We start from the raw sequence: 12,256 nt of genomic DNA, 5'->3' as shown, positions 1-12,256 counted from the left end.
AACTCTATTCGCTCTGCTTGGTCAGTAGGCTTCAGTTCTTGTGTCAATTGAACTTTGTAGGCATGAAGATGCAAATCTTTGGCGAGTTGTAATAGGTGCCCTAAGACTAGTGAATTCTATTGATACTGAAAAAAAAAAAATGGCAAGAAGTATAATTTACTCACTACTTCAATATTTATAAAAATTGTGTAAGTACAAACAAATTATATTTAAGGTTTAAAATAAGAAACAATATGTCCAAATAAACATAAAAAATAGATAATGGGGTCAAAGTATTGCTCATGATTAGGCGATCCTCAAAACTTCAACTTAATTCGTTGAGCGGTTTTCAAACTATATATACAATGATTTTTAAATTGTGAATATTTCTCTCGCCTGTGCCAATGCAATAACGTCATCGCATGGGACGGTCAGCCGCCGACTTGACGCTACTTCCAGTTAAGTTTCTGCATCTACAAAATGTTTTAGCGTGCATATTAAATTTAAAAAATGGAAGCAAATTTCGTAAAAGCAGATTCTTCTAATTTGCCAGAAGTAGGTTTCTTAATGGTTATGGATTTTTTTAATAAAAACCACGACTTTATCAGTGCTGAGATGGGAGCAGTGAAAATGCAAAAGTTACATTTCAATAACGTATAAAGCTTCTTTAAAGTACGTTTGTAGCGAAAGTTTTGATGTTTTTGGGCAATAAGAATAGTAAATAAGAATAAGGATTTTGCGTTTAATTGGACTAAACCGCTACTGTCACAGGTTTCAAAGATTTATGTAATCAAATACAAAATTCTTATTACTATTTTTATTCCCATTGAAACTACATAAAATTTACCTAATATCTTATAAATATAGTAACAATATTTTTATATAAGTAATTAAATACTTAGTACCTTTAGATATTTGTATAATATTCACAACAAATCAAAAATATCATCAATGGAAAACACAAGTGTATAGAGTTTTTGGATACAAACGTATTTATTACATACCTAAATTATGCAGGGTAGTTTTGTTGCTTCCAAAATAAGTCATTTTTCATATAAAAGATATTTAAAAAAAAACAAGTCAAAGTAGAGATTAATACTATTTATTTTCGATCTGCACGACAGAATTACGGGGACATTATTATTTTCTTAGGCGTTTTCACACTAGTGTTCTCACACTGGGGAAAAAGACAATATTTGTAATTTTTTTTTGTTCTGTGTCTTCCATATTGCAAAATTCGGTATCTTAACGTAGTTAATCGAAACTTAACAGGCAACTAAAACCCGACTACCCGACTGACTGACAACACAGTCGTAAGCTTACGGCATCGGTTTCCCATGCGGTGACGTCACACTCGCCGGTTCAGCGGATACTCAGCGCGCCAGTTTATGAATTTTCTTGAATGACTTGTAGCCGATATAAAATTCAAATTTTTTGCAGAGAACCTTAAAATTGCAATATATTTCCGCTAAGCAAATAAAACAAATTTGCTGAATGAGCTCATTGTTAGTTTGTTCGGTGCTTTCATTTTACTTATCACCATCAAGTATATACCAAAATTGGTGTTGTTTCAAATGCCACTGATTTTCTATTTATGCTTTGACATAATTCAAATAAAAATATTTGGATGATTTATTGGTGTATTCATTTAATGTGTTGAGAAATAATTATCCTATCAAATCTGTAAATGCTGAAAACAGGAATAAATCTAAACTGCCATCAAATATATAAATGTCATCCTCACAGAATTAGGAAAACTGTATATAAATCATCTTTATTATATTGCCTTGGCTGTGAAACGTCCCATATTATGGTATCTATATTTTAACCGCTTCGCACACGAACGTCTTGTTAAGTGGGCGAACGGTGGAAAAAATAAATGGGATTATATTTATAAAAATAATATTTATATTGTGTATATATACATATGAATTTTTTGGTAGGATTGGGATTATAAAGCTATGCGGAAGCTGAAGTAAGTGTCAGAAAATTTATATTTTTGACTGAATTAGTGCGTTTTCTAAACCTATAGGTATAGACAAATGATATTTTAAATAACAGAAACGAAGTATATTATTTATTTTCTAAGATTAGAAAACCAAACCCCTATTTATAAAAAATATTTAACAATGCCCGCTTATTTTTACATAAATCGTTGTGTTTAAAATATTATTATATTATGTTTAATCAAAATATTTAAATAATGTTTTTGAATAAGCAATAGGATCCTATAAAATCGAAACAAGTCAAACCAACTTCTTTCTCACTATTAGACACGAAATTTTGATACTCCGTCGACGCCAATGGAATCAAAATCCACCCATCAGCCAGCGCAGCACAGCTGTTACACAGTGCAAGGCCCTTTCGGATCTGCACTTCTATTGTTGGAATATGAACGCGAGGCTTACTGTATATATAGATGGGGTGAGGTCTCAGATTTTACACTAAGTATTGATTTATTACTCTATTTGAGTTGCTAATATATGAGATCCCCGATACTTTAAGTAACACTTGTGCTTTTGAGCAACGACGAAATACTTTTTCCGAACAATAATATGACTAAGTATATTTTTAAACTATTCCCAAATATCGAATTACAGTTAATGTTCGTACTCATGTCAATTTTAAAAATTAATCACACATAAGTACATACGTTCTAAAACATTATTTAACCTTAATAAAATTGAAAAAAAAAGGAATTGTGTTGTTCAAATCTAATGTACCTACTATTTGATAGTCTAGGTAAAAAGTGCCATTTATAAAAATAAAATATGTATATCACATTTTTAATGTAGGGTGCTTAGTTACGAATGTGACATAAATGTTGCTCCAACTAATACCTTAATCGAATATTACTCTATTTCAAACTTTCAAACTACAGGGCGTCAAAATTAAAAAAATATATTTAAGAATTTTGTTGAGATTTCGAGAGCCATTTCACCAATAAAGTTATTCAAAATTTCCAGCAGCTGCGAATTTTAGGGCGAGAAAGATTGTTCTATAGTAGGTGGAGGAAATCCATCTTTCAGACATCGATAATTATTTGTTTAAAAAATATTGAAAATTTCTCTAATTCAAAGTAAAGAGAGATTTCTTCTTGTTGATATAACCGATAGTTCATGTCATTGTATATTAAATAGGGACACTGCGCAGTTTCCTCGCGCAAATTTATTTAATTATCGTTGTTTAAAAAGCATTTATTTACATTTTGTCTTAATTTATTTCAGAACATCGATTTAAACAGTAAAAAATATGCAAAAGTATAGTTCAACAATAAAATAACTATTATTAAAATCTTACCTTTCAACTTAATATCAAAGTTCTCCATGGTTGTAAGTTAATTTGTATATTCCGAATCTTATCCAATAAGTTAATGTTTCTAATTAGGAATAACAGTGAAATGCGTCGTTTTTGTCTCGACAACTGTTGGTATGCTTTAGTTGCAATTAGAACATCATTTTTACTCAAAAATTTTTTTGTCTATTAAAAGAAAACAATTAATACTATTTTTGATATTTTCATGTTAAAAATGAAATAGCTAAAACATATGTCTTCAGAAATCGGTGTACCTAACAATTGCTAACACAATGTAGATTGAAATGAAGCAATTTTATTAAGCCATGTTTAACTCGATTATCTCTACCTTAATGTTAAAAAATGAAAAGCCTTATTCAGTATGTTATTTATTTATTTATTTATTTATTTATTTATTTATTTATTTATTTATTTATTTATTTATTTATTTATTTACTCTTAAAATATACAACGGGTATATTTACCTTTCTAAATACTAATTTATTTACAAATTTGACAAACAAAGTTAAGTTTTATTAAACTAAAGCAAACCCGTAACTGGTTACAGCAATAGAACATTAAAATGACATTTTTTATTTAGGAATTATGAATAGGTATAATAGTATAATAAAAAATAGTCACGTTTCAAAAAACAGTTGCATTTTCTCAAAATCTGTATGGCGAAAAGTTTAAGGTACCTACTGCTCAAACTTATATACTTATTAATGAAAGTATTAAGGAAAGTTTTGCAATTTCCATGTAATTTTGTAATTTTACAGTAACTATTTCTTTTTATAGTCCGTCGTATTTTCTTTCCATAACTTAAAATAAAACTTGTGTAGGTTTCCCTATTGAAAGTAAAATTTTATTTCTTATTATAAACTCATTCTTCACCTTTGCAGGAAAATATAATAATTGATGACATGGTAAAAAGTTTTAATACCAAGTAATGATAAGGGATTTTGTAAAACCACAAGCAAAACAGATTAGTGGAAATTTATACCAGTCAAAATGAAATATTGGGGACATGACCAACTGATTCAACTTACAAGTTTCGAAAACGTAAGTGACGTGTAGATATTATTCATTTTATTTTAAAATTTGATTTTATATAAATAACTGGCTAAACAAAAATTTATTTTCGTTCTGTGGTATAGTCTTTCCGATCTCAATTGAAGAATCAAGAGGTTGGCAGTATGTATCAGGTTCGGTGGCTGACGCAGCAACTCGGCATTGAAGTATTTGAAAAACTTGTTCCCATTTTTATTTAGCCATACCCATATACAGGTCTAGTCGCTCAGTTGAAGAATGAGCGCGCATGCAAACGCGGCACAAACACAGCCGCACTGGGCCACCTGGCCATTAATTCGGTTGTCAACAAATGGCCTAGCAGTGCAGTGCAGCAATGCGAAATTTGGTGTGATTCAGGTAATTTTAATTTATTATAGGCATCTTCTATTAGTCATTCATAGTATAATTGCGAAAGAGAGAAATAAGGGGGATATTTTGTTTACTAATATTATCACAACATGGCATGTTAGAGACCTTTGAAACGGAAAAAACGAAATTTACCATCAATATAATAAAATTGTTTGAGGGTATAAATATTGTTGGTCAAATGAACATATAATAGAAATTTTTTACACATTATATACAAATTATTATTGTAATTTTTTACCTTTAGCAGAAAACTTTTTTAGGGACGCCTATGAAACTTATTAAATTTTATTGCTAGACGTTTTTATACATGTTCAACTGAGTTCGGAAAGACTATACACTTAGGTAAACCAATTGTTGGTGTGAAAAAAAAACAGTGAGGAAGTAATAGTAGAATAAATATTATATTGATATCTTATTTCTCTGTGGAAGATAACTGAACAAAAAAAAATGAAACTGTCACACTTGACTTTCGAGTCAATTTGAGAATGAAAGCTTCATAAAATCTTCACTGACGGATTCTTTTGGTGCAAAGCTATTTCTTATTTTTTTCTTTTCTAGGTGACAGAAATACCCAATTAAATAAAATGAATAACTGAAAATATCACAAATAAATAATTACAATGTCTTAAATAATATTGATTTTAGGCTGTTCCATAAGCAGAAAAATATTTTAAAATGTTATGCTAGTAATTTTTTTTGTACACAGTTAATTAATAAAAAGGTGTACCTTACAGCATATGTATCTATACGTTAAACAGAATAAAAGTCAAAAGGTTATATTAATAAAAGGTCTTTTATTCTAATATCGGTGAAATCATTTAATTAATGATTGTACAAAAATACCTAAATATCTATTAGTTCCATCTGCTATCACAATTGCAGTACATCGTTATATTCATTTAAAATCTTTCAATTCACTAACACATTTAAATTATCATATATACAATATACATATATACATATTTACAAATAAATAAAAATTTATAACTATAATACTTTACAATATTGCAACAAACAAAACGAGGTAAGGAATAAACTAGAAAACAAAACTAATAAGGCCTCCAAACCGTCTTTGCCGTGTTTATCGATGGCGGGGAGTGGATTTTGGTATTTGGCGATTTTGGAGGTGTCACTGTTAGATTTTTAAGACTTCTTGAACTAGGTGCTTTCAGGTCACATTTCGTCGAAACTGGGTCTTTATCTTGAACCGTGGAGTCAGGATGTTGAATTTCTTGTAAAAGAACACTAGCCGGTTTTATGGGCACGAAAGCTGATTTCACCACGTCTATATCTTCGTCGTCAGACTGTTCCGAAGCCGAACTTTGATCAACTGTAGAATGTATCCTCGTTTCTTGAGCGCTGGTGGAGAGTTGTGGACTTATGCTTTGACTGTTGGAAACAGGAGACATTCTTAAACTAAGCTGTTCCATGGGATTTGGCAACATAGGTCTTAAGTTAACTTCATAGTTGGTCACCTTCCCCAAGTCCTGCGGAAAAGGAGCCATGGAATTTGGTAAGAAGTTCGACGCTGGGTGGAATGGACCTGCTGGTGCTGATGGAGATTGGATGTAGAAGTCGTGGGCGGGTTGGACGTTTGGTGGCAAATGAGGACCTGAAAATAAGTAAAGTTTGTATTAGCAATCGTCTTTTTTATGTTAAAAGTTTAATTACCAAATTTTGGCAATCCTAATATAAAAATCCTCATATTAAAACTATAAATCGATACGAATACGATACGAACTATATTTCGATCTTCCTGACTTTTAGAAAGACACACCGCTATCTTCTTCAGAAGAGACAAAATAATTTCAGACTTTCTTGTGAAGAAGATGGAGATAATATGTACTTTTTTCTTCTAATAATTATGACTTGTGTGAAATATACCTTTAATTAGGGATGGGTGGATATTGGCTTGAGGTGATATAGGGTTCGTTCTGTGCCTAAGATAATCCGGGAAAGCATAAGACATGTACGCTGCATCTAGCCACCCTGGATTCAGTAAAAATGGGTTAAAGCCTCCGGGTAGCCCAGACAGTCCATATCCGTATTGATAACCTGAAATAAGAATTTGTTATAAGTTAGAGTAATAAACTAGACGATTGCAATTGTAACGTAATTCCTGTTTACGAATGTAGTTTCATAAATAAAACAGAACTTTTATTTTGTTTGTAAATTACCAAATGCGAGACACATGCTCAATAAAACTGAATCAAATGTTTGAATTTAATCGTGATAAACATAAAACGGGCGTTTTGTTGACTGGATTTGATATGCCGACAAACCTTAAGACACATAAAAAATTTTATATGTTTATCCCATGAGCATATGTTTATGTATTATTTTGGTTGTTTATAAAACATTAAGATACGTTAAAAGGCCATTATTGGCTTGCTGGCTGGTTTACAAAGTCACAAATCTTTTTATTTGGAAATTTTTTTTTACTTACTTGACTTTGTGCGCGGTTCTCTCGGTCCATCTACGGTGACTTTGATTGCTTTTGAATAAGTGGCCATTTGATACCAGGGCGCACTGCTGATGGTGATGGTGAGGGTGAAACTTTTCCCTCTTCCCGACCGCCCCACGAATCGAAGATCATTGAATTTCGCGACTTGATTTTTCATGACGGCGGTGCAGTTCCTCAATTCCGCACAATAATTTTCGTCGTTCCCTGCTTTCAAAGAAACAACTGTTCCATCTGGTACATCATCCAAGGCGACGACTTTAAAAGCTATTGGCAAACTCTTGTTCGATCTCCAATGTGTCGGCAGAACACTGCACAAAATAGCGGGACTTCCGGTTTGAACTAGTTCTCCGTGATATTCCTGGAGGGTTTCCTGCAAGGAATTGTACACATCCGTCATATTTGCCAAGTTGTGGTTGTTTGGTAGATGCATTTAGACCTTAATTAAACGAAACACTAACACTAACGTACTTAGTCTATGAACACGTCTTATTATCCAACTATTTTTTCAGGTGTGTCACTTTCGAACTCGAGAGAGAGACTGATTCAAACTTTTTCAGAACAGAATATTAACGTTTTCGGTATCACCCCCTCCTACTACTTTAAAGGAGGGTAGTTTTTAAATAGATAGACCGAAGAGGAAAGAGACCGCGCTTGCCGGCAAGCAGGCAGAGAGGGACGGACGCCGTCTATGCGTTTGGGCGAACTTTTATAATGCCTCTGCGGACGAAGAGGGGTGACTGGATTTCCAGCGGGCGCGAAAAAGACAGGGGAATCTTGTTGACTAGCCGGGGAGCGAGAAAAAAATATTTGCCTCTAGTGAATGAAAGTGAGACATACAGGTTTTATATTTAACAAAGATGATGTTTGCTTTGATGTGCGCCAGAGTGAGACGTCATATTCGGTGCATGGAGGCCAGAGGCGGATTGTAAATCTATTTATTGCCAGTTTGTCTAGGACATTATATGGTTTAAATTTTATGCCTTTTGGGTAATTTTACCATGAAATATGGTATTGTGCTTTATTTTGGTGGCATAAATATGCCCAAACGGTAAAATGGAAAGTTGGCCTCTTTGCACGCTTATAACGGGCTACTCTACTAATTTTCAGAGAAAGAATTTCACTTTTAAATTTTATTTATTCTGTAAGGTTTCGTCCATATTTACAATCCACATTTTATGTGAGTTATATATCAAATTTTTTAAAAGGCTGAATTCGTTTAGTAAAAAATTGGATATGAAGAGCAAAAAGCTGACCTTAAAATGCAATATTTGTTTCTTCTAATTTCTACAAACATATTCACAACAAATTGTTTGAGCGATGTAAATACAAACGGATTTATTTTATTGTCCAAAGGTTATCCCGGTCTGGTCAGTTCCGTCAAGGGTTAATCGTTTCCTCAAACTCCGCCGAAATAAAAATGGAGTCTTATTTATCCAAAGATTACTCGTGAAATAAAGTAGTCGGCACTTTGATTTGGCCACTTTTAATGGGATTAGCTGACCAAAAGGTTAAGCCTCATTGAGGATTAGTCGCAGAGGAATTTTGATTGCGGTTCACAATATTTACGATTGTAAGACGGATTAAATTATTTGAATTATTGTATAATATGCCTAGTAAATTCCAGTTTCGCAGTAGTAGGTGTAATAGTACTTATTTATCTAATTCAGAGAATTCTGCTTCATTTTAACCAAATTAATGAATGAATGAAATACTTCAGAATTCGGAATGAGAGAAAATTAATTCACTATATTAAAGACAAATTAGAACGTGTGCTTTCTTCGAAAAGTATATGTAGGGACCCTGTATTGTTTACAACTTTAATATAATAATATGTTTTAAAATCGAAAACTTATACATATTGAAAAAATACTGAAATTCAAATTTGAACATACGTGAATTTTAAATTTATAATATACATAAGGATGTGAAAAAATATAAGGTGTTTTGAAAATTGCCGATTTAAAACGTTGAGCATTTACTCTTCAAACTTATATTTGTTTCCTAGACAACAAAATGGTCTCAAAGTAAGTACTTCGAAATTTAATAATTGTCGCAAAAAATAATATTGTTTTTATATTTTCTACTAAGAATTTATTTGTGGCATTTCTTAAATAGTTCATCTAGTAAATAAACCCACACAAAGATTAGTCGAAGGTTGATTTTTTAATCTTAGATAAATTAACTAAAAACTCTTCACAATATACCTATGAGTATATTAACGTTTCCAATTTGCAAAATAGTTTACAAAGTTTTTCAAATTACCTACAAAGATAAAAATGCTTTAGCCTACATTTTATTTTTACATATTTTTTAATGTTGCAAAGTAAATTTTTTTGGAAAAGTGCTTCTGCATTTTTTCACTATTGTACTGTGTGGATTTAAACGCAAAAATAAGTATGTTGAAATTTTATTTAATTTTTATTTTTAATTTAATTTTATTCAATGATAATAATTAAAATATATTTATACCGCACGTGTAATTCAAAGAATTGAAAAACCCAGAAAGCCATCCTTATAAGTAACTGTTTATTAGATATTGTTCCTTATTCAGGCTTGGTTTATTTTTATTCATTATCCATAAACATATTTGATGACGTTCATCACATGTAGGTATAATTAATATTAGAAAATTTAAATTTTTGCTACTGACATTTTATCCACAGAATTTTTGTAGTTATTTTTTATTTAAAAATGCGTTACATTTTTCCATAAAAACTAAAATACGGCCCAGTCTGACATCAGACCTAATTAGAGAGGGATGAACTCTGCTCTTCGGTAACGCTTGAAAAGAAGACGGACTGTAAAAGAGAGAACGGATAAAAATAAACGTGAGAGAGGAAGACGGAGATAAAAATGTGTTGGAACATAAAGACAAAGACAGTATATAGCCAATCCCCTGCGTGGTTTTTGAGGCCTAACCGTGGTTAGGCCCTCCCCTAACATGCCACACACCAAGCCACCCCCTCATCCCCACCCCACTGTCGCTTTTCAGCTGTTTCAGGAGGTGACTGGATGAAATTTAGTTCAAACGCGTTTCGCAGACGGGCTCTGGCGAGCTTAAGAAAGGGTGGTTTCTTTACTGGCTTGTTTAAATTTTAAACTGCTTTGATATAAAGACTCATAGAGTAGCTGCTGTAATTCCTAATTAACAAAACCGTTCTCTAATTTTATTTAAAGATATTTTATACCAGGTACAATCTAAGTAATTGAAACCTTAATTGACATACGCTTCGGAAGAATTCTTACGTGAAATGTATTTTCTATATGTATTAATTTAAAATTAACACGTTTTGAAACATTTATTTTTAATGTCTAGGAAATCAGAAAGCAATACAGGGTGCTCGAATTGTAGGGAGCAAAATTTATACAATGTTCTTCGATTTAAAGGTACCTGTTCCTTTTATAATGTCTCATATAATGTCTCATTGAAGTATTTTTACTTTCTGCAAGAATCTTAGTGTCAAAATGATCTGCCCTTAGTTTCATTCAATAATACATGTTTTCAAAAACTGTTGCGACATAGGTAGGTACGTATGTTCGTAGTCATTATTAAATGAAACATTTTTAAGAAACTAATAGAAAAAATACAATTCGGATCGTTTAGAACAATACAAATGTTAATTTGAACTTTTTTGTTTTTATTTTTTCTGTATGACTATCTACATATTTTTTAAAGGCACTTTCACAAGATCAATCAAGTATGTATGCTAATACACACATTTAGAAAAAGAGAACCTGATTCTACATAGAACCTACCAAAAATTACTTCTAATAGGTGTCTTTTAGCAAATCATTCAATTTGCAATTATGGGAAAGGCTAATTATTTACATTTACCGTCAAAAACGTTAATTCAAAATAAAAATTGACCTGTTTCTGTGACATTTTTACAAAAAATCGGAGTTTCTGCCCAAAAATGATATGTATATAGGTATGTAAATTAAAAGAAAATAATTTTTCCCCTTAAAAAATGAGCACATCAACCGCGCAAAATGCGGAAAATCGATGTAATTTCGAGGCTAGAAATTTTAAACATCCTTGAAATTATAAATAACAATGATGTGTTATTAAATTTAGAATGTTGAACTTAGATACTGCATTTATATGTATTTTATAGCAATAAAATAAACTGCTAGCTAGTAAAGAAGAAAGATAAATTTAAAAATGTCTGTCAGTCCTTTCTTGTTGCTTTTTGTCCGTCGTTGCCTTTCGGTTCAGCTACAGTCCGTACAATATTTGTTGCGTACAATATTTGTTGAGATATAATTTAAATAAAACACTTTTCTTTGCTACGTTGTTTTTAACTTGAGCCCATATCATTTCAATCGAAAGCACGGGTGTCGAATGCGCTTAATTTCAAGAAAGTGACGCAGGGGTCTTCTTGGGATTCTATCTCAACAAATATCGTACGGACAGTATTATATGTTTAAAAATAATTGTTTTTATGGAAAATGCTCTTTTGTGGGAATAGCGCTCTTAATATTTTTTATTATTTAATATAGAAATTAAAAAGGCTGATTCACAAACGGTGACCAAAAATGAAATCTCATATTTTAAGGGGTCTTTCCAATAAAGTTTTTATCTAGGACGGTTCGTTAAAGCGATAAAGGATGTTAAACTTAAAAAAAAATTAATAATTTAAAAACTAGTAAGTGAAATAATTTGAAATTGGGCACATGTATTTATGCAAACATTATCGAAAATCTGAGGCCTTTTCCTAAAATTTACATGTTCCAGTAGAGGAGATACAGGGTATCGGTGGCATATTTTTCTAAACAAAATAGTACGCCACTGCTTTACGGTAACAATCATTATATTTTCGGATTCAACTTTTAATTTTCTACTAATTACTACTCTCTCATGTTTTATGAAAAAAGCCTGATTTTCGAGTAAAACTTAAAAAGCAAACTGAAAACACTTTTACTTAAATAATATGACAAACACTAACTAACCATTCGGTTATTTAATCGAATCAAGAAAATAATAACATTATCATTTTAATGATTTTATTTGACTAAATGCTCAAAAATATCTCCACAGGTGCTACATCTATATAGTACCGAAAATGTAATTTGTTCTAA

General features: G+C 31.4%; 1 protein-coding gene across 1 annotated transcript; it reads right to left on the bottom strand.

Moving 5' to 3' along the window:
* Positions 1-5,762: 5,762 nt before the first annotated feature.
* On the bottom strand, positions 5,763-7,607 carry LOC108903534 (segmentation protein Runt). Its single transcript, XM_018705752.1, has 3 exons — positions 7,160-7,607; positions 6,598-6,768; positions 5,763-6,325 (listed from the first exon to the last, which is right to left on the bottom strand). The coding sequence occupies exons 1-3, from the start codon at positions 7,605-7,607 to the stop codon at positions 5,763-5,765; spliced, it is 1,182 nt and encodes a 393-aa protein (XP_018561268.1).
* Between the last annotated feature and the right edge of the window lie 4,649 nt (positions 7,608-12,256).

This window comes from Anoplophora glabripennis, unplaced genomic scaffold (assembly GCF_000390285.2).
Source record: "Anoplophora glabripennis isolate ALB-LARVAE unplaced genomic scaffold, Agla_2.0 scaffold94, whole genome shotgun sequence".
NCBI classification, from domain to species: domain Eukaryota; kingdom Metazoa; phylum Arthropoda; class Insecta; order Coleoptera; family Cerambycidae; genus Anoplophora; species Anoplophora glabripennis.
This window is presented reverse-complemented; position numbering and strand designations above follow the sequence as displayed.

Excerpts from the sequence above, each read along its gene's own strand:
- LOC108903534 (XM_018705752.1), bottom strand. The coding sequence starts at position 7,607 with ATGCATCTACCAAACAACCACAACTTGGCAAATATGACGGATGTGTAC. Across the intron at positions 6,769-7,159 it reads AGAACCGCGCACAAAGTCAA|GTTATCAATACGGATATGGA; the intron begins GTAAGTAAAAAA and ends TTCTTATTTCAG. Across the intron at positions 6,326-6,597 it reads CCACCCATCCCTAATTAAAG|GTCCTCATTTGCCACCAAAC; the intron begins GTATATTTCACA and ends ACTTATTTTCAG.